The sequence below is a fragment of the Zeus faber genome, assembly GCF_960531495.2.
Source record: "Zeus faber genome assembly, chromosome: 10".
NCBI lineage: Eukaryota > Metazoa > Chordata > Actinopteri > Zeiformes > Zeidae > Zeus > Zeus faber.
Genome location: NC_137199.1, coordinates 21,794,047 through 21,814,521, shown reverse-complemented (window position 1 = coordinate 21,814,521; position 20,475 = coordinate 21,794,047). Strand labels below are relative to the sequence as shown.

Genomic DNA, 20,475 nt, shown 5'->3' with positions numbered 1-20,475 from the left:
TTCAGCTTCACTGGCATGGCCGCTACGACATTGTTTCCACCCTTTCAACCGCAGCCTGACGAAGGAAACGTCAACGTCTGAGGTTTCAAATGTACGTCACCGGCGCGAGTGGCCAATGAGCTTGCAGCTCTCAGTGGCGGCCGACCCCTCCCTGCCCCTCCGGCTGACGCGAGCCGCTCTCTGACGTCATTGATTTGGGAGGGCCTTTTCTTCTCCGCTGAAATAAAATGTTAAGCTGTCTTTCATAGTTGAAATGCATCGCCTCAAATACGCTCCATCAAAGCCCACGGTCCTAAAACCCCCCCCAAAAAAAAAAAAAAAAGTTTAACTTGTAATCTTCAACAAAATGCAATACGGGCAACGCTGTCATTAAAGTGGTAATACATCAGATTATTTTGTTGTAAAAATCCCATATTTAACATTTTTCTTCGCTGGCACTTTTTAAGAAACAGCCTCTTCTATGTGGTTTCCATTGCGGGCGGCGGGGTCCGCCTTTCCCAGCGGGAAGGCGGAGATTGGGCGTGCGAGGAAGTGAAAGCCAGATCCCCCAACACCTCAAGGGACCGAGAAAAAAAATAAAACGAAATAAAAATAGATCGGAAGGCTCAAATACTTCAGAGAAAATAATTTGACCGCCGTAGGTGGGAAGGAAAAAAAAAAAGATTGCAGTTTGGAGTGGAATTCTGGGCTGGTCGGATTACCACTTTAACCATACAACTGCACTACCAAGCATCACAGACATTTTTCATTCATTTCAGTTAGACAATTTTATTTCATGTAAATACAACATCATTTTAAATCCGTCGCAGGACCTTTGTTGTACATCATATATTCTTTCTCCTTTTTTCTTTTTTGTATTTCAAAACATGGTCACTCGTACAACAATATCATGAACAAAAAACCTTATGTCACAAATGGAGCCATCGATGACAATAAATTACAGTTGCCATGCTTAAGGTTTGATGATGACGGCGATGCATTTGTACCTTCTTTTTTTTTTTTTTCTCCCCCCCCCATCAGATTCAACCCTTAAATGAACAACGCATGTGAGATGTGTAAATAAATACAATGAGGGACCAGTGGTATTATAACAGAAGAAAGCCTTCATTCAAATGGAGCAAAAATAATAATAGTTTAAAAAAAATTATGATAATAGGGGCTGTTTGGAGAGGGTTCTTTTCTTAAGATTGAATTTCATCTAATTTCTTATGAAAAAAATAGGGACACGTCATCATTTTGTAACACTGATTAACAAAGAAAATTCCAACAATAGTAAATATTGAATATATTCAGGAAACCACCCTTTAATCACAGCTGTGGTAGTATCAATGGAACCCTCTTTCGCTTCCAATGGATTTAAATGTACAGGCAAGATTATTTTTGTCGACGTCAGTCTGACGGACCAACACATCCATTCACTCTTACAGCTGATTGACCTAGTATAACATTGTCTTACACAACCTAGAGGTATTTGCTAACGTTTGCGTCTTTCATTGTTATTTATTTTTGTTTTTTTTAACTCTGGAAAAAGTAAACAGTTGCCTAGATTAAGAAGTCGAGTTCAAAAATGGTAAACAATATCACTGCATTCATGTACAGAATATAAAAACCTTTCAAGAAAATGAGAAAATAAAGGAGGAAAAAAAAACAAACGATAAAAACAGTCGATGAGGTTTCCAGTCAGTAGTAGAGGCGAGTATACAAACGATGTAAATTAAATTATCAATAATTAAAAGCAAGGACAGTTACAACACTCAACACTTCACTTAGCTCAATAGTGAAATTTACAGTGGAAGTGGTATTGAATAAAATCTGTTTGGAGGCGAGACAACCAAGTGAAATAAAATAAACAAAAGCAAACCCCCCCCCCCAAAAAAACTAAAAATAAAAATAAAAAAAGTCACTTTTCACCCTTCGCTTTGAAAAGGTGAAAAGTCATGAAGGTTTGTGCCATGCGAAATATTTAAATAAATCACGTTAAACAATTTATCACAAGAATGGCCCGCGGAAAATATTTAGGAAAATTCATGGAGGAAAAAGAAAAAAAGAAAAAAAGAATAATAATAAAAAAAAACCTGCATCCAGAGATGTATCCAGATTTAGTTTGAGCCACCACACAACAATGGTGCCTGCAGCAGTACTAATAGCAGCTGTGGTCGTACGCATCAGAGCACCGCGTTGGAATGTTAAATATTGTGTAATATCGTCTAGAAAAGTTTTCCTTTTTTTCTCCCCCCCCCCCAGTCGTTGAGGTGTTTTCTACTTTTACATGGTCCATCTGGGGCTTGACACTGAATGTTGAGGACTCCAGCTAAACGGAAACAAATGAGGAATACAGATGTTTTTTGTTTTTTTTTATTATCGAACTGTCGGCATTGTTGCTTCTCTGATCCAATCCACAAATGTAAAGCTAAAGAAAGAGAAGGCATGCACGGGTCTGAATTAGCCACAGGGATGGAAAAGTAAAAAAAAAAACGGTGTGTGAGTGTGCGACACTTCTACCTCTGGCGTGATCCGAATTTACGCGCTTATCTAGTATTTTATTGAGCGGCGGCCGCAGATACACGACACGAACGCCCCCCCGCGTGTCTCGACAAAGATGGAGACGATGGACGCAACGCCCCCCTGTGGTGTATCTGCTGCCGAACGCAGGACCAACTGGAGGCGGGAAGGTGGTGTCACGGCTGTGGGAGAGCCTCTCAGCAGGTGGTGGCTAGAGACTGGTGTATGGGAGGCTGGAAGCAGCGGACGTGCTCCACGGTGGAGCTGTCCGTCTCCACGGCCTTCATGTACTTGTTGAGGATGGCGAAGATCTCGTTGTTGAGGATCTGGTACTTCCTGATGCGGTCGGCCATCTTCTTCAGGGGCTGGAAAAAGCATCGAACCGCTTGAAGAGCAACTGAGATACGTACCATCGAAACTCTACGTTTGCGAAGCTACCGACCGCAGTGTACCCACCACGTTTTTGATGATCTCATCTTTGCCGTCCTGCCTCTGGACCTTGAGCAGGTGGTAGCAAAAGTCGAAAAGGTCAAACCGGCGCTGCTGTCCCAACAGCACGATGATGGAACACCCAGCCCAGTTCAGCCCGTCCCCAAAGCACTGCCTAAAAGAGAGAGGAAAAAAAAAAAAAAAAAAAAAGCAACATGGCAGGGAAGCAGTGAAAACAATACCCCCAACCGAAAGGCTACGCCCGCTCTCCGCTACGGCTATAACGGCCGAACCGGTCCCTCACACGTTTCCCCCCCCCCCCCGATCACTCACTCTGCCGTGAACTCGTGCGTGCCCACCGGTATGCAGTAGACGAACTGCATGGCGCTCCACAGGCGGTGGAACTCCATGCACTCGTCCACGTGCATGACGCCGTTAGTGGGCGGGGGCCCGCGCCACACGCCGTCCTGCAGGAAGCTGCGGATGCGCGTCAGGATGACCTCGAACATGGAAAGGCCGCAGCACAGGCGCTCTTTGGTCAGCAGGTCCCCCTCACGAGCTATGGCAATTTGCTGTCAGTCGGGGGAAAAAAAGAAACAAAAACAGTCATGGTACCGAAAGCATGGACGTGGAATGAAATGAGGGAAACCCAAACAGCTCATTTTCTAACGGATGGGTGTTTATTTGATGCCGGAGCAAATCTGCGGGACGGGGGGGGGGGGGGGGGGGATCTCACCTGCGGGGTTCCCAGCCTCTCGATCAGAGGCACAAGGTGGAGAGGGGCGTACTTTGCTTCCAGCCTCTTCATTCTTACCTCCAGACGCTCTCCCTCTGAGTAAACGTGCACAAAAAACAACAACATATTACTGGCATTTCCGGTGCGGCAACAGGATTCATCACATTTGGTCGCTTTTTTTTTTTTTCCTTTTCCCTCCCTCCGGTAACCCTGCAGCTACCTTTGATGTAGACTCTGGGAAGGATGTTCTGGAAGGGGGCGGCGTGAAGCAGGTCACACACTTCCTCCTGGGACTGGAGTTTTGAACAGAGGCGATATAAACACAGAAACGGGTCATTTTAAACAACGCTACAGCCCCGTGCAGCACCGACGGCCTCCGCGGGGAACCCGCTGAGTCGTGCTGAGATGGCACTTTGAAGAAGTGCAAGGGACGCCGATTAGCTTTTATCGTCTCGCCTTAAGCCTCAAAACCTAGTTTGGGTCTGTGTAGGCCATGAACTAGGACCGAAACAACTTTTCAATAAAGCGATACGTCATGGTAACGTCAACATGGGTGATATTGACATTACATTTATAGTAGGTTAGAAAACTGTTCTTTTGCAACTCTGGAATTCCAATATATATATATATACACAAGCCCTCTCAACCTGCATTGCCCGTATGCTGAGGCAGAGATAAGATAGATGTAACTCTGAGGGCTCATCGCGAGGCTGCGTTTATCATGACATCACCGGGGTCAAATATTCAGAGGATTATAACTTGTCACAGCATAAGCACATTATCCTGTCTGATCTGCTTTATCGCCGCAAGCTTTAAAACCCCAAACAATGGACCTTGAGCAGCGTGGACGGAGTTCATGAATGGCTACGAATAATAATAGTAATGATAATAATAATAATAATAAAAAATAATAATTATAATAATAATTATAATTATAATAATAATAATAATAATAGTCAGTGGTTACAATATGCACATGCTGGATATTTATGTGTAATTAGGTGAACTGAACTGAACTGCTCGACTGACATATTTTGGTCCGATGCAAATCAGTCTCTTTCTAAAACTAATTTCGCCGACAATTGTGGTGATTCAAGATACAGACACAGGCAAAAAACGACAAAAAAAAAACAAAGAAACAAACGTCCCATAACATGAGTTAAACTATGCAATGGGAATAAGGAGGCCATGCAATAATAAACACACTACAAAACCCCGACCTCACACAAGCCATGCTCCAGATCAAAGCAGTTCTTTCCAAACCATGCATTCAAGAGAAGAGTCGGTAGAGAGTGCTAGGAATTGGGTTATAGGGACAAGATGTTGTTAGAGAGAGGCATTAAAAGGCGCTCAGAGAGGAAGCAAACCATGCAAAGTGAAGACGAGTGGCGTTCCGTGAACTAACCAGCGGTGAAGCATCACCTCGGCCATGGAAAACAAGGAATCAAGGACCTGGTAACTGCAGCGGATTTAGGTCTGGATCCGGCAGCTGCTTTTAATTCTAAATTGTATTTTGTAGTCGGCACAAAAGCCTTAAACCAACCCTCCCCCGCCGTGAAAAGACATGACTCAATGAGTCCTTGACTTCCGTGGCCACGTGCAGGTGAGGCTTTGTGCGGCAAAGTGGTGTAGAGAAGCAGAGAGAAGAGACAAAAAAGCCAGAAAACCAACGAGACAAACAAAAGAAAAAAAGAAAGAAAAAAAATCTCTTCTCGGTGTTATTTGTTATGAATGAGATCTAAATCCTTACCACCTGCGGTAGTTGCCAGCATGTAATGGGAGAAATAGAGTTGCGTTTCAGAACAAGAAAAAGGGGCACTTGAACAGAGGAGCCTCAGAATGTCTGAGAACATTGAAACACGTCAGTTTAGCGATGGACAGGAATCTGCAGAACATTGGGCAGAGATGGCACCAGAGCAGTGGCCATCCACAAATGAGCGGCGCCACAGCTTCCCGCTGGCCGCCGCTGTCATAGAGTAAGCCGAGGGGATCAGGAGAAGCAGTAGAAGAGTGACTTCTCTTGGGAAAAAATACAGCAGGCGGAGAAAGCGGGTGTAGTAAAAATGACATAACCACGGAGGGTTGGAGAGAGGAGGAGGAGGAGGAGCTCACCAGAGCCTGTTCGATGAGCAGGCAGAAGAGAATGGCGTTCCCCACCTCCCTCAGGCTCTGGAAGACGTCCGTCTTGAGCTCGGCGTACTCGATGATGTCCTTGAGCTGGTGGTGGAAGAACTCCAGAATTCCTGTCATACAAAAAAAAAAAAAAAAAAAAAAAAAAGGGGGCAAATGTACACGAGTACAACTTATAAAAGAAATACTTACAGACAGTAAGTACGCTCACATACTGTGTGAGAGTGTGTGGTCAGGAAGTTACCCAGAGAAAAAAAGATGACTTATTACGTTATAATATTTATTATTAATTCTAAATCTTTATAGTATATATTATATTGTATTATATTATATGTATTATATAATATTTATACAAATAATATGAAATTCAATTGTGCATTCTAGTTAATAGTCAATATCTGTACAAATAGCACAACGTATTAATCTTCACTGAAATCTTTTGGACCATAAATTCCAAAGTTGTAATTAATTTATTTGTAGGGATTTAGGGGTAATTGTAATTCAAGACAATTGTATTCGTATTTCAAGACATTTTTCACCACAGGGTAGCAGTTTCCTATAATAAACGGGTAAGCCAGTCGGCCAGAATAACACTCTGAAGCTATTAATAGATGCCGAGCAAACATCACAATCTTTCCACCATAATATTCAACACTATCAATGTCTCCCTTAAACGACAGTCTGTGTGAAAATGACATCGCCGCTTATGCGTACACAAGCGCAAAGGGAAATGTGAACAGGTGCGTGTGTGTCCGTCTTGAGGCGATCGAGCGCATGACCCCGGCGTGAACCCCAACAACAAACTTACACACGATAAATATTATGTATGAAAATCTCAAAAATATGAAACAAAATGAACAATTATCCGAGTGATTATTAATAGAGAACGATGGAAACGACACCCCTCCCCCTATGCCGCCACCCGTTGAAGGGCCCTGGGTTCAGGAGCGTCCCTGCCCTGACCCACATTCTGCCCATGAATCACCCCCTTGACCCGACAAGGATGGAAGGATCAGTAATTGCTGACAATAAGATCACTGACGGTAAGCTAGGTACAGCACCCAAAGTACAGAACACGAGTAATCTAGAGATTACTTAATTCCGCTCATAGGGATTCCCCAGCTGACTTTGCCTCTAATCTGCACGAGCAGACCCGGCTGATGCCCCGGCGGCCAGGTCAGGTTTACACAGCCAGAAAAGCCGACACGTGCCCATTTGGGTAACCAGGAATCTCTGCAAATTCCTCGGACTGCCGGATTTGCCTGACGCATGGAGTCGGGCGACGCGGCGGAGAATAACTGACACAGACGGTCTGCTGCTTGTGTGGAAAAAAAAAAAAAAAAAAGAACAAAAGGGCTCGGCGCTCACCCGGGGAGCCGTACTCGTGGCGAGGCAGGCGGCAGATTTTGGGCATGACTTCTATCAGCGTCTTCACGTACTGCAGGATGGTGCCTTGGAGCTGGAGAGCCGGAAGCAGGAGGCGGAGACGAATTAAAGTATTAAAAAGGGACAGTACCTGCAGCCGGCTGATTGTATTAACATGATTATGGAAGACCGGGGGAGGGGAAAGTTAAGTCGAATACCAAGCTCTTGACAATCTTCAGCAGCTCCTCCATTACGACGGCGATGCCTTGGTAGCCCAGGAGACGGCAGATGGTCTTGAAGTGAGGCGGACCGACAAAGTTCCGATAGGAGCTGTATATGTGGGAGTAGGCAATGTTCAAGGGCTGTCGGCGGGAGAGAGGAATGGAAAAAAGACAAAGACAAGTTATTGACATAGTGTCCAGCAGTGCATCGGAGTCCACGGAGGTCCACGGGAGATCATGGAGGTCCATGGAGGTCCACGGTGCACAGAAAACTTCCAGATTGCGCGATTGTTCAAACTTTTACAATCGACAGTGGAAGTGCATTAAAGATGCTGATGACAGGAGAAAAAGTGCGGTTGAATGGATACCTTGGACCCATACAGGTAATAAGGCTGCACGTTAGCAGGTTTGTCCCTCTGAGGCTCCTGGGTGAAGGGAATCGCCGTGCGTACAAAGCTGGGCAGAAAGACAGATCTCGAATGACTCATCGATGGAAAAACAACAAGACAAAAAATAAAAGTAAAATAAAGAGTACACGCGCAGGAAACAGAAGCTGACCGGTTGGTGGATCCGTTGTAGCAGTAGTTGGGGAGGAAGTCGAAGTTGAGCTCCCAGAAGACGTGCAGCGTGATGCGTCCGTAGGGGGCCGAGACGTTGTGGTTGGCCTCGCGGAACATGGCGTCGAAGCTGTCCAGGGTCATGTGCTTGCAGAGGAGCCGGTGGGTCAGCCTGTTGATCTCCAGCAGCCACTCCAGCTCCTGTCGCCGGGGGGGAGAGAGGAGGGAGAGATGTCGAAGCACCGGGGAAAAAAAAGGTAGAAGACACACAAGTTTATTGTGGAGAGGGGGCTTGATGGAACAAGCGCGTCCCCCGCCCGGTTCCTTACCACGATGGAGGTGAGGTCCTCGCTCTCAAAGCGGCTGATGGCCTGGTCCAGAGACTTGTACATCGCCGCCGAAATCCTCTGCGTGATCAGGCGGTTCAGATCGATAGAGCGACCTAGTAGCTTTGGGTGAGAAGGGGATATGAGAAAATAGAGTCTAAGAAGGCTATTTTATACTATTACTGAATGGATTACTCTTCTTCGAACTTGATATTCTGTGGTCGGTTTTGGCAAAAGGAAAAGGCTCTGAGACGGACGGAAAGAAGGGAAACCTGCACGTGTCTCTGCTTGAGCAGCGTCTCGTAGCGGTTCGACGGCGGGTACGGGATGATCACACCGTAGTTTTTACACTCCGCCCTGAAGCGCTTGTCGAGGAGGACGCTGCCGAGCGGAGACAGAATAACCCGTTAGATCGACCCATTGTCTGCGCCGGCTGGGCGGTCACTGAAACGGAGCCCGTGGCCGGGCGTCTCACCTTCCGGACATGGCTTTGTAGTAGGCGAATATCTGGTCGGCTAACTTGTAGACGAACTGATCGAAGCAAAGGTTGACCTGAAAAAAACAAAACAAAGGATGGAGTATATAAGTCGACCGACGGAGACGCTAAATAAAGCTTTTTAACCGACGGTGTTAATCCTCAGACCGTCGGGCAGGACAATACCTCCGCCTCGATTTCATCGTAGAGAAACTGCTTCTTGAACTTTGTGAGAGCGTAGTAACCGCTGTCGTTGTACAGGTCTAGAGGATACAGCACGTATCTGCAGAGGAGATGAACGTTCAGGTCAACGTGGAGAATGACTGAGATGACGTGACTCCAACGTGTACACAGGCGTGCGCTCTAGGGGAGCGAACGAGCAACTTGTGCGTTTTGGGAATGGGGGAGGGTCTTACTCCATCATGGAGGGCTCCTTGGTCTCCAGGATGTGGTCGGTGAGGATCCAGGGCATGGACATCTCGATGGGAAACTGGATCCGGCGCCCCATCGTCAGCTCCAGGAAAAACTCCCTGAACCACAGCTGCGACAGGTCGCAGCACTGCTGCAGGGCCTCTGGACGGGGGTGGGCGGAAAACAGAGAGAAATTAGGTTGCGTCGCTTAAAAATACATCATGTATCATTATATCGGTCAATTAAATTGATTCCATAGGATTTCAAACCGAAAACATCCCATTAAAGGGATTAAATCATTCAATCTTATTAAAAGGGATACGCACAAACAAATAACTAAGATCTCGTTTTCTTTACTCGTCATAAAAACACAAGATGTATCGCTGAAATAACTCCACTTTTTGACATGCTACAAGGTGTATTTCCCCTATTTTCCCCCGGGCTAGGCTAGTTGATCCCATCCGCGGCCTTGCATTGAGCTAGCACAGTTAGCACACAGCCCATCGCCATCTCCACACTGGACACACAGGGATGAAAATCTAAATCGAATCTAAATCGTCTAAATCTAGGTAAGACAGACAAAGAGTAGCGGCCCCCGCCATTAAGGGGTTAACCTTAAAATGTCGGCACTTCTACCGTTTCATCAAACAAGCGGGCGTTCCCCCCTCACCGCTGAAGTTGAGCAGATGTGTGAAGAAGAAGGACTGCTTGTGGAAGTCTTCGATGGCCAGCACGATGGGCCCGTCCAGGCTGCTGCGCAGGGTTTTCTTGGAGCCGCTTTTGTCGGCGATCAGGGATTCCAGCATGGTCCGCACCATGTACAGCTGGGGGCGAGAGGCGGGAGGATGATATCGCCGTCGAAAAACATTGGTTGACGGCGAGGCGGCGTAGTATTGATTCTCACTCTGTGAATTAAGTCGTTGAACCGAGCGCCCTGAAATCTATGCCTGTTTTGAACGAGCAAAACTGTTTTTTGGGGTTTTTTTTTTTAAGAAGCTATAACCCAGTTGAATCGGCCACGAAATATATTATTGATTCCCTTAAATGTATATAGATATTTTCTGTTATGGCTCCACTCAGTCTCTTGCCCTCTCTTCTAACCATTAACTCTCATATTTGTCCTCATGAATTGGCCAAGCTGTTGCCCAGCTACGACAGCAGCTGATGTAACACTTTGACGCCAAAGGTTAACCTCTCCACAATGAATTTGCAATGACGACGCTAATAGCTGCAAAGACTTTCAAGATGAGGAGCAGAAGTTCAACTCCCGGGTTCTCTTGCAGGACCCACCTCGAGTCGGGCGAGGAGGTAAAAGCTCGAAAGGGATCGTTTGGCCGTCGGTGCCTTTCAAGTCGCTCATTTTGCTTGACTGCAATTCCAATACAAATCACCTAATTGATGGCAGCGTGTTTTGGCGTCCAGCCCTGATAACGTGCCCTTTCCTCACTGTCTGGCTTTCCAGGTGTTTATCTCCGGGTGGGGGGGGACATGAAAGATTTTTCCGCCAATCGCCTGTGTGGTTGCGGTAGTTTACCGCGGAACGTTTCATCGCTTTCTGCACGTCCACCTCCTTCTTTTGATCGCCTGTTTCTGTGGACCCATCTAAAGACTTAAGACCCGTTAGCTCACAGGGTTCCAACAGCTTATGGCAAGGTAGATTTAAGTGTTTTTAAGACATTTTTTTAAATTAATGCCACTCTAAATGAAATTTAAGACCAACTTTATAATAACCACAATTGAAAAAAAAACAAAAAAAAAACATAAATTACTTGGGGTTAGGATCATTTTGCTCAAATGTTTATTGCGACATAAAACATGACTTTCTTTGGTCCAGTGAGAAAAGTTAGATGATCTACTTCACACATGGAACATTTTCTAGAGTGGAACACATGGAAAACAATAACTTAGAAATCATAAATCGGTAAAAAGGCACAACTGGCCGAGAACTAATTCTGATTAGCTATTCTGCTGCATTCACCAGGTATTTTGTCTTTTAGTGAAGCGTCACATCATAGGACAAGATGCTGTGGTGTGGGGATGGCGTGGTTTGAGCAGCCACACCTGACCTGGGTCTAATTGGGGATCCAGGATCAGAGTGGCTGCATACCTGTTGCTCGTCGGTTGGTCTAACGAGCAACAGGTTAAAACCCCCATCCCCACACTCACTCAGGAGGGAGGAGCCCTGTCATGACCTGTGTCCATCTGCTCCGGGGCTTGTTCCATCAAGCCCCCTCTCCACAATAAACTTGTGTGTCTTCTACCCCTTCGTCTGCGTCTCTGGGCTGGAGGTCCCTGAACACGCTACTTGGTCGACACGTGGTCGGCCAAACTGCCACACATGCTTAGAAAAAAAACTGAGTATGGAAGAGTGCGCATGGCCCTAAAAACCTTCTCCCGTTGCCACATGGTGAAGCCCGCTTTCCAAGCATTATGCAAGGCTTACCCTAACACGTTTAAAAGTCACCGTGCCGAGTTTGAAACACTCCCGGCACAAAAAAAACATGCCTCATACGTTGCCTGGTTCGGTATCAGCTTTACCGCAAAAATCTTGGATGAATAAGCCAATTTTCATTACATTTGCACTTCCCCGTGGCGTCGCTAGCTGTGCATCTGCTCTGAGCGTCCCGGCTTGCAAACAAAATATGAGCGTTGTCGGTTCGGCTATCCTGCTCCGCGTTTTTAATTGCAATGTCAGGGGGGAAAAAAAAACTATCTCAGCATTTTTAATACCTTTGAGAGATTGATTTCAGACATTATAATCCCAATTAAGGTCGTCTTTTTAGATGACTGAATAAAATGCCTTTTAAGGATCCGCGGGAACCCTGGCTCTGGATGCCTAGAAGATGATGATTGGAATATAATCTGCTTTCCTCACACCCACACGCCTAACTTCTTCCTTTCGAATTGCATTGAGACCACTTTTGCGCTGCCAATCATGAGTTACGATTTTGATACAGAACATAATGACTGACCCTTCCACATTTAATTTATTTAATTTTTTTTTAACGCTCGATCACGCTCTCCATCAAAAGTCAAAATCAAATCAGTATCAGACATCAGGGGTGGTATGTGCCCTCCAAGTACCTGTGTGCTGGAGGGTCCTACGGCTCTGCGAGGCACCTTGATGTCGAACCCTCCTTTGGGGTCCTTCTCCCCCCTCAGACAGGGGTCGTTGGGAGGCTCCCGCGCCCCCTCCCAGTCGCAGATGGTTTTACGGATGGCCTGCAGGACGCTGACACAAGAGCAGGAGAGAAGTCAGCTCATCTGGGAATCAGCCACCATTTAGAAATACAAGATTTACACAGCATCTACACACACGAGGCAAGGCAAAGCATTTAATTTGGGTGGCATATTTTAAACTTAAATATTTAAATATGGAATACTAAAATACACTGAAATGTCCATAAAAATGCAAACCTTTTTAAGAGCTTTTTAAGAAAAACGTAACTAAATTCAAGACAGATTTTTCAACAAATGGTGAAAAGTATTGCAGGTAGTATGAATGGAAGTACACACACACACACCTGTATATATATACTGTATATATATATATATATGGTTTTAGAAAATCAGAAATGTTTAATTGACTAACAAACAAATGTTGACAAAAATAAATATATGGATGAACCGGACAAATATTTGTGTTGAAATTACAACTTCATGAAATTAAGGCTATTCAAGGACTGCTAAGGCCTAATATTTGTGAAACTGAACTTAAAGACATTTTAAGACTTTTTAAGGGTCTTTGCTTTCATTAAAAAGTCATTGTGTGACACGCTCGTCTCCTTCCTCCAGATTTACCTGATGAGCACGTTCTTCTTTTTGCGCACGGCCTGACGCAGGGGCTCTCTGAGGGTCATCTGGGCAAAGTCCTGCAGCGCGGCGTAGATGGTGTTCCTGATGGCCTGGTTGAACACGGACTCCATGCGACCCATCAGCACCTGCAGCACGTACCGAAGAGTGAATACTCACCGAGAGCCGCACATTTAGTGAGATCATATAATATCCTCACTTCCTGTGTAAATTCCTGATGTACATATTTTATCTTTTTTACCTGCAGTCCTTTGATCATAGCGATCACCTCCACCAGGGCGAACTTTTCCTCGCTGGTGTAGTTGTAGCGTGTGGCGCGCTCGTACTCCTCGGCGGTGCCGGGACAGTCCTTGTTGCAGAACTTATCTGTCGGGTGGACGAGCTTCCAGGAGTACTGGAAGACGGGTTCGACGGGAAGGCATTCAAGGGTTGGATGGATCATATCATTTCAAAAATCTCCGTAAATACAACACAGAATATCCATTCAGAGTGTCATCCCTCTTGAGTTCTTCTTAAAACCTTTCCAAGATAGATTGTTGGACTGATCATCTCTCTCTTATTCAATAAAGCAAGGGACCTTGACTCGTTTTGACAAATGAGAAATATATGGATGAATCAGACAAAATGTGTATGTTGAAATTAAGACCTCATCAAATCAAATGTCATACTAATGAATTCATATTAAGGGTTAATATATGTGAAGTTGAATTGAAGACATTTTGAAGACATTTAGACACATTTTAACAAAATCTAAAGACAGATTTGTGCACAAATACTCTCACTCTTATTCAACGAAGTATAAAGGAAAGTATATAGGTAAGTACTTATTATATAGTATAGTTTTAGTTAGGAATTGTTTAGGTAATAAATTGGTGCAGCAGAACGCAGAATAAAAATAAATACGGATGAATCAGACAAAATGTGTATATTGAAACGTCATAATTTCAATGGATATTGCCTTTGTAATTGTATTCATAGACTTTTTAAGCACCTTCTCGTATCACAGCGTGCCGACTCACACAGACAACTAGCATTATTTCAACGCCGCGCACACACACACACACACACACAATCCCTCAGTTTTCAGCGCCCCGCTCACCACTTCCATGACGTGCGTGCTCCACTTGGACAGCAGCTGAAGCCCCCGCAGCGCCAGGTCGAACAGCTCTCTGTACTCCTCGTCTGACTTCTGGCTGTCCAGGCCCGAGCCCGTCACCACCTCGCTGTTGCTGTAGCGCGCCAGCTCCGAGATGAAGCGGATGTGGTCCTCCCGGATCTGCACCATCTGCTCGCACAGGTTGTACTGCGGCGAGATGCTGCTCTGGGTGCACGTCCACCTGGGCGCAAAGCAGGGGCCGATTTTTAGGGCTGTGACAGGGGGGGATTGAGAAAGGAGACTGGGGACAGGCTTCTGGGGCTTTCGTCACAGAGGAGTGAGGGCCCTCATGTGCACAGACATTTCGCTGCCATTCGAAGCAAACGTGATAAGATTTTGGTCTCTGGTCAACATGAGAATATTTTTGTTGTATGATATGATTTATCTCAAACTTCAATACCTGCCTATACTAGAGTTAGAGAGATAACAGTGAAACTATGATCGGAACAGTCATTATCGTACATTCTCAATTGGTACTGAAATGAACTAATGTGGAATTTGAACTCTTTATCATTTTGCCGGGAACCTCTCGGAGGACCCCTTGGAGGCCCCCGGACCCCAGGATGAGAACCACGAAGTAACGGATATCTGTCAGACACCCCCGGTTTTAATTGGGTATCAACATTAGATGCTATAACCCCAAAACCAAGAGCCACATCCAAAGCGTCTGATATTATAGAAAATATGACAAGGAAAAGTTGCTGTTTTTGCCAAATGTTAGACGCTCCAATGCAGAAAAATTATTTATGTGTCAATCATTACTTTCCCTATAATCCCAAACTAACACTAAGTCTGAGGTTTTTAACTTTGGGGTCGCAGAGAGTGGTGGGGCCCACTCGGCACACAGTGGTCGCAGGACATTCTAGGAGTGTGAGGTTGATATTCGATTTACACATCTCTAGTAAAAACAAAAAGATATATATGAGTTAAATAATGTATATGACCCTTAAAGTCATATGGAACAGTTTCCTTACATGCAATGTGACCGGTAATCTATGTTTTGAAAGTACGGTAAGAAAGACTCTTATTGAGCCTCACTCTGTTGCTCAAAGGCTCAAATATGAATCGTGACACATACAGTTAGTGGCGCTGTCTCAAAGAAAAAATGAAAAAAAGAAAATAAAACAGTCACACTCTCTAATTGCAGTTATCGTGAGAATTCTTGGACCTGAAACCTCAGTCTATACGGCCGTGTCGGCCGACAGCGGTGGCGCCCGCCGCTGGCCCCCCAGCGGCGTCCGGGGGGCGGGGTTCCTTCTTACTTGGACTTGTTCTCCTCGTAGTGAGCGCTGGTCTCGATGTAGCGCGACAGCTCGATCTGCATGTCCCCGAACAGTGGCACCACCTGAAGCTGGCACGACACACATCACCGTGAGGGGAAGCGCCGCGACGGATTCCACCGGACCCGAAACTGAGCGGTGAGCGAAAATGCGCGGCCCTTACTTTGAAGAACTTGTCGATCTTGCTCAGGTTGATCCTCTTTTTGGCGTCTAGTTTGTAAATGTTGCTGACGTTCCCGTCCATCAGGTAGAGGCCGAACCCCATCACCTGGTGGAGGAGAGCGACAGGAGAAGCGTTTTTTTCCGCCCCAAACTCACCGGAAAACCAAACAAACGGCTTCTCGTATTTTTCTGCTTTTTTTTTTTCTTCCTCCCTCTACCTTGAGCAGCATGTGTTTCTCACTGGGCGTGAGGTACATCTTGTTTTCATAGTAATCGACGCTGATGTTGACGATGTCGGCCAGCAGCTCCTCGTAGCCGGGGATGACCTCCAACTGCTGGTGCAGGCACTGCGCGGAAACGTGGAGAAACGTCATCACTTACAGTGAGAAAAATACAACAACATGATGCACATCTGGAAAAAAAATGTTTCCCAAATGGATCTAACTTACCTGCTTTATAACAACATATTATGTAATAAAGTCGTCATTGAGTTACATGTTTCATCGCAGATTGAGTTTATTCATGACGCATGATATAATAGTGCAGAATTTTGTAATGTGTCAAAATGTCACACATTTGACTTTCATTATTATGCAATGACAGCATTTTGTAATAACCTGCCGCATTTTATAACGACCTACTACATATTGTGTGTTTTTTTCGGTTTTGATGCTTGCCTTGTGAAATGTTCTCAGTTACTAGTGTACTAAATGTGACATTTTATTCACGATTAGGAAGAATTTTGGTGTTACATAATGTTCTGAATTATCACATATTCATCAAATAAAGTTGTCGTAACCCCCACATTATAGGTTGTGTGTTTATTATAAACTGTTGCATTTATTACAAAATATGGTTGTTGATACATAATAATAATAAGGGTAACATTTATAATAACTATGCATGTAAGTATAAAATGGGGCATTATGACACGCTTTATAAGGATGAGCTCAATTGACAATAGAGCATGAGACTTTAAATGCATGTAACACGATGGGATGGAAAACACAAAAGCAGTTTTGTTAATGGTTCCAACCTGTGTGATCCTGTTGTGGTTGGCTAGAAACATGGAGAGGTTCTGGGACTCCTGGATGGACTGTGGATCCGCCATCTTCCTCAGGAACTGGGCCGCCCTGAGGACGAACGGCGGGGAGACAGAGAGAGAGAGAGAGAGAATTAGTAAACATCGCAGGTGAATTGAGATGAACTGAGCCCAGTCGGTTTGTGGCGCATCGGGAGCACCTCTTGTAGGCTGAGTGGTCGTTTTTCACGCTGCACTTCATGTTCTTGAGCTCGTCCAGCACGGCGAACATGTTGATGAACTTGCCCAGGGTGAGCAGGTACGCCTCCGACACAAAGTCCTTCCTGCGCTCGGCGTGGCACAGGCGCTTCACCTCGTTGCAGAAACGCTCGATGGCTTTCCGCTGGGGAGGACGCGGGAAACGGGGACGTGAGGGTTTTGAGATTGAGTCGTGAGATTTTTTACTGTTCCCTAAAATTTGCTACGGGCAAGACAGTCCAGCAACACAAAATGAGGACGTGTACAAAGGCCTATAACCTACTTACGTACTTAACTTATATTTACACTAATTATTATATTTTCATATTAACCGGAGCGCAGCATTCACCCAGCCAATCAGAGCACAGTATTCACCCAGCCAATCAGAGAGCAGGATTTAGGAGGCGCGGCCTAATTATGTTCCCATCCCACCTTCAAACTGCTTTTGGGGGTGTGGTCTTATTTTATTACTTCACTATGTAATGGGGGCATGGCCTACTTATCTTCCCTTCCAAGATTCAATATATTTTCACAACTCAAATTGAAGATATTTTTGAATATTCCACGATAACGGGCAAGACTGCAGCCTATTTAACAGCACTAGTAAATGTGATAAAAATGTACAAATATGGTTATAATAAGTTGTCGCCCCTCGCATCTGTTATGGCTTGAATGTGGCCCGATTACAGTATTTACCTGAAAGTACATGAACTTCATGAGCTTGGTGACCTCCGGCTCCAGCACCTCCACGGTCTTCTCGTAAATCTCCACCCTGTTGGGCTGCTCGTTGCACTTCACCTAAAAGCCACAAGAGGGCGCCATTAAACAGCCGGACGTCACCACAGGAGCCGGACGTCAGACCATGTTCCAGGCCAGACACTCATTTGGGATCGTTCGATTAAAACTGAGCCCATCCAGAGATGTTTTTCCATTTACGTCTGTATTTATGGTTTATTTGTGCAAATGTCTGAATTGCACTCCTCTGGGTGCGAATACATATGAAGCTGAACCGTTGCCTAAAAAGAGGCCACCGTGGTTTCACAGAATTGCCTCGGGTGGGGAGGCATCTGGGAGACAACACCTTTAGAGAGTGACAAAATACTCATTGTTTTAGGGAACAATAAAGGCTGCTTATTGTTGTTTAGCAACGAGTTCAGTCAATGTGTGGACGCAAGACAATTGGGCAAGTTGTTCAGGTGTTTATGCAATTCATAACCTATCCTAAATACGACAAATACAAAACATCAAAACTAAAACAGGACAATCTCCCCTCAGGACAGGAATCGATGAAGCAGCTTATTATCTTGATTCTAAAAGTAACTTTGCATTTACACCAACTGTTGCCATTTTAACATTTTTGGTTCAGATTAGAAAACAATCCACCAGCTTCCACGACAAAATGAACGCATTTAGTTCTGAGCAGGGCATCTCATTTCATCGATCCAGAAAATCCTGTCATACTAAAACACAACTCTGGTTTGTTCACATGAAGACATTACCACATTTCAATCCCAATCGCAGAGGAATGAGAAGCGTGTGAACAAATGACAAGCTCAGATGGAATCAAGGCTTAACTGCTGTTGAATTGTCGGTTAATATTGCCCTGGTTCAGGGTACTGAAAGGGTGCATCCTTCGTCGCTACTCTCCGCACATTCTGTCACCACACTTGACTTCTGTGGTGAATCTCTGAGCCGAGGGCTTGACGTTAGTGGCACTTTCGGTTTTGCAAATAACACGGCGTATTGCAGCATTTTCCAATAAAGCGCATAATCACTATGATGGAAAACATACATTGCTTCTGGGCATTTTCATCGAAAGCCGCGCGTCATTGTACGCATGCGAGTCATCTTAGAGTCGGACAGGCAGGACATGTTGTAAAGGGATGGAAAGTCCGCCCAAAAAAAGCATTAGCTTTTGCAAAATTGTACGCCCCTTCTTTTTGCTGAAAGATTCGCTGCGAGTGAAATCTCGAGACTAGAACAACCCATATACAGTATCTCCATATCAACACCAACAACAGAGACATGCGTTGTGAGCGTGTGGTACCTGGGGAATGGCTCTGGAACAGCTTCTCCAGGTGTATAACATCACAGCGTACTCGTGCCCTTCTTCCAGCATCTCATTCTACATCAGGACCACACACGCACACGCACACACACACACACACACACACACACACACACACACGTTAGTGATAATATATATGATGTATCATCTTTGGTAATACATGAATCAAATGGGAGACAAATCCTCATACTGTATTCTTCTGTTTTATTGTTACCAGTCTCATCCCTCCCAAATGTTTATATTATTATTATTTTTTTTGGGGGGGGGGGGGGGGGGGGGGGAGAATAGGTCGAGCATACTGTGTTTTTCACAAAGGGTTCAGTCGGAAGCAGGTGAGAGAGCGACTCCCCGTCCGTCTACTTAAAAGAGAACCGTCCTCAAATAGACCCAGCTGCACCTCAATGGAACTTCCTGATTTAAATAAGGTTAAATAAAGCTACAGCATCAGCCTTTTTGCCAGTCAAATCACACCCTCCGCCCCAAAAAGGAGGGGGAGTTTGGTTGAGTGGTCCACTGTGCTTTCTGTTTGGTGTGTGTGTGTGTGTGGGTGGGTGGGTGTGTGTCTGTTCAAGCCCCATGTGCTGCCAAACCCTGAGAAAGGGACCAAATGATATGTAATCCAGAGACGGACAAGGCTCCCTTTGAGGGTCTCATCACTCCGTTGTATCGCCCCAAAAAGCAAATAGTGACACTGCCAAGACTAAGACGCTGGGTGCCATGTCCACATGCAGTACGACCTCACAAAATGGAGCTTTTGTCTTACCATGCTGGAGTGCACCGTGGCTTGCTCTATGTATCGCGCGATACCAGTCACAAAGGCATTCCTGTCCTCAAAGTTGGTGTCGAAATTAGCCTGGGGGGGGGGGGGGGGGGGAATTAGTTTTCAAAGCCATTTCAACATATCTGCTCGGGACATTGTCTGTGGGAACCTGGTGGTACCTGGTACATGATGGAGGAGGGAGGGGGCTCGATGCATGGCTGCTGGTCAGGGAGCGGCAGCTCCTCCAGCAGGTCCACGTTGGACAAGGCATCCTCTAAGGTCACGTGGGTCGTCATGGCAATGAGGGGTCACTCACACAGCACCCCGGTCTGAAAGAGAAAGAGAGACGGGTTGAGACGAGGGTAAAGGTATCTGAACCGGGGGGGGTCCAAGACAGGGAGTAGGGAAAGGAAAGAATTTGGCGGATCGACCGAATCAGTCACCATCACCACCACCATCATTTCATTCCCCTCGAGCTACAGATCACCATTTCCCATTTTCATGTACATGCCAGAAAAATAAATATTACGCTGAAAACAGGTTCTCTTTTGTCTAATCGAGTCTGTATGATACAGTACGAGATTCATTTCCCCTTCGCTAACCACATCTGTCGGTGTTCAACTCTGTACCTGTACAATGGCCGTGCTTTCAGCCATGAACAACTGAGGCCTTAAACTGTCCCTTTTTTTTGTAAATATCAACAAGAGAGGACTATTTGAATAGACTACTTTCTCTTTTCAGAGTGAATAAGGGTACACAACCAGTAAATTATAAGCAAAGAGGTCTCTATTATATATCAATACAC

At 45.3% G+C, this 20,475-nt stretch overlaps 1 protein-coding gene across 2 annotated transcripts; it reads right to left on the bottom strand.

Moving 5' to 3' along the window:
• Nucleotides 1–2,699: 2,699 nt before the first annotated feature.
• Nucleotides 2,700–19,966, bottom strand: cyfip2 (cytoplasmic FMR1 interacting protein 2; the record flags this gene model as incomplete). Of its 2 annotated transcripts, none has more annotated exons than XM_080008449.1 (29): nt 2,700–2,867; nt 2,959–3,106; nt 3,265–3,503; nt 3,668–3,762; nt 3,888–3,960; nt 5,780–5,910; nt 7,166–7,256; nt 7,381–7,524; nt 7,752–7,839; nt 7,942–8,141; nt 8,270–8,389; nt 8,539–8,647; nt 8,742–8,818; nt 8,928–9,024; nt 9,158–9,314; nt 9,823–9,976; nt 12,237–12,384; nt 12,954–13,093; nt 13,207–13,359; nt 14,065–14,302; nt 15,384–15,472; nt 15,565–15,669; nt 15,782–15,910; nt 16,600–16,696; nt 16,806–16,987; nt 17,539–17,640; nt 18,890–18,967; nt 19,674–19,763; nt 19,850–19,966. In XM_080008449.1, 29 exons carry the CDS (start codon nt 19,964–19,966, stop codon nt 2,700–2,702), a joined length of 3,759 nt encoding a protein of 1,252 aa, XP_079864575.1. The 2 variants fall into 2 exon arrangements, with proteins under 2 accessions (XP_079864575.1, XP_079864576.1); XM_080008450.1 differs by having other exon boundaries at nt 15,384–15,466.
• Between the last annotated feature and the right edge of the window lie 509 nt (nt 19,967–20,475).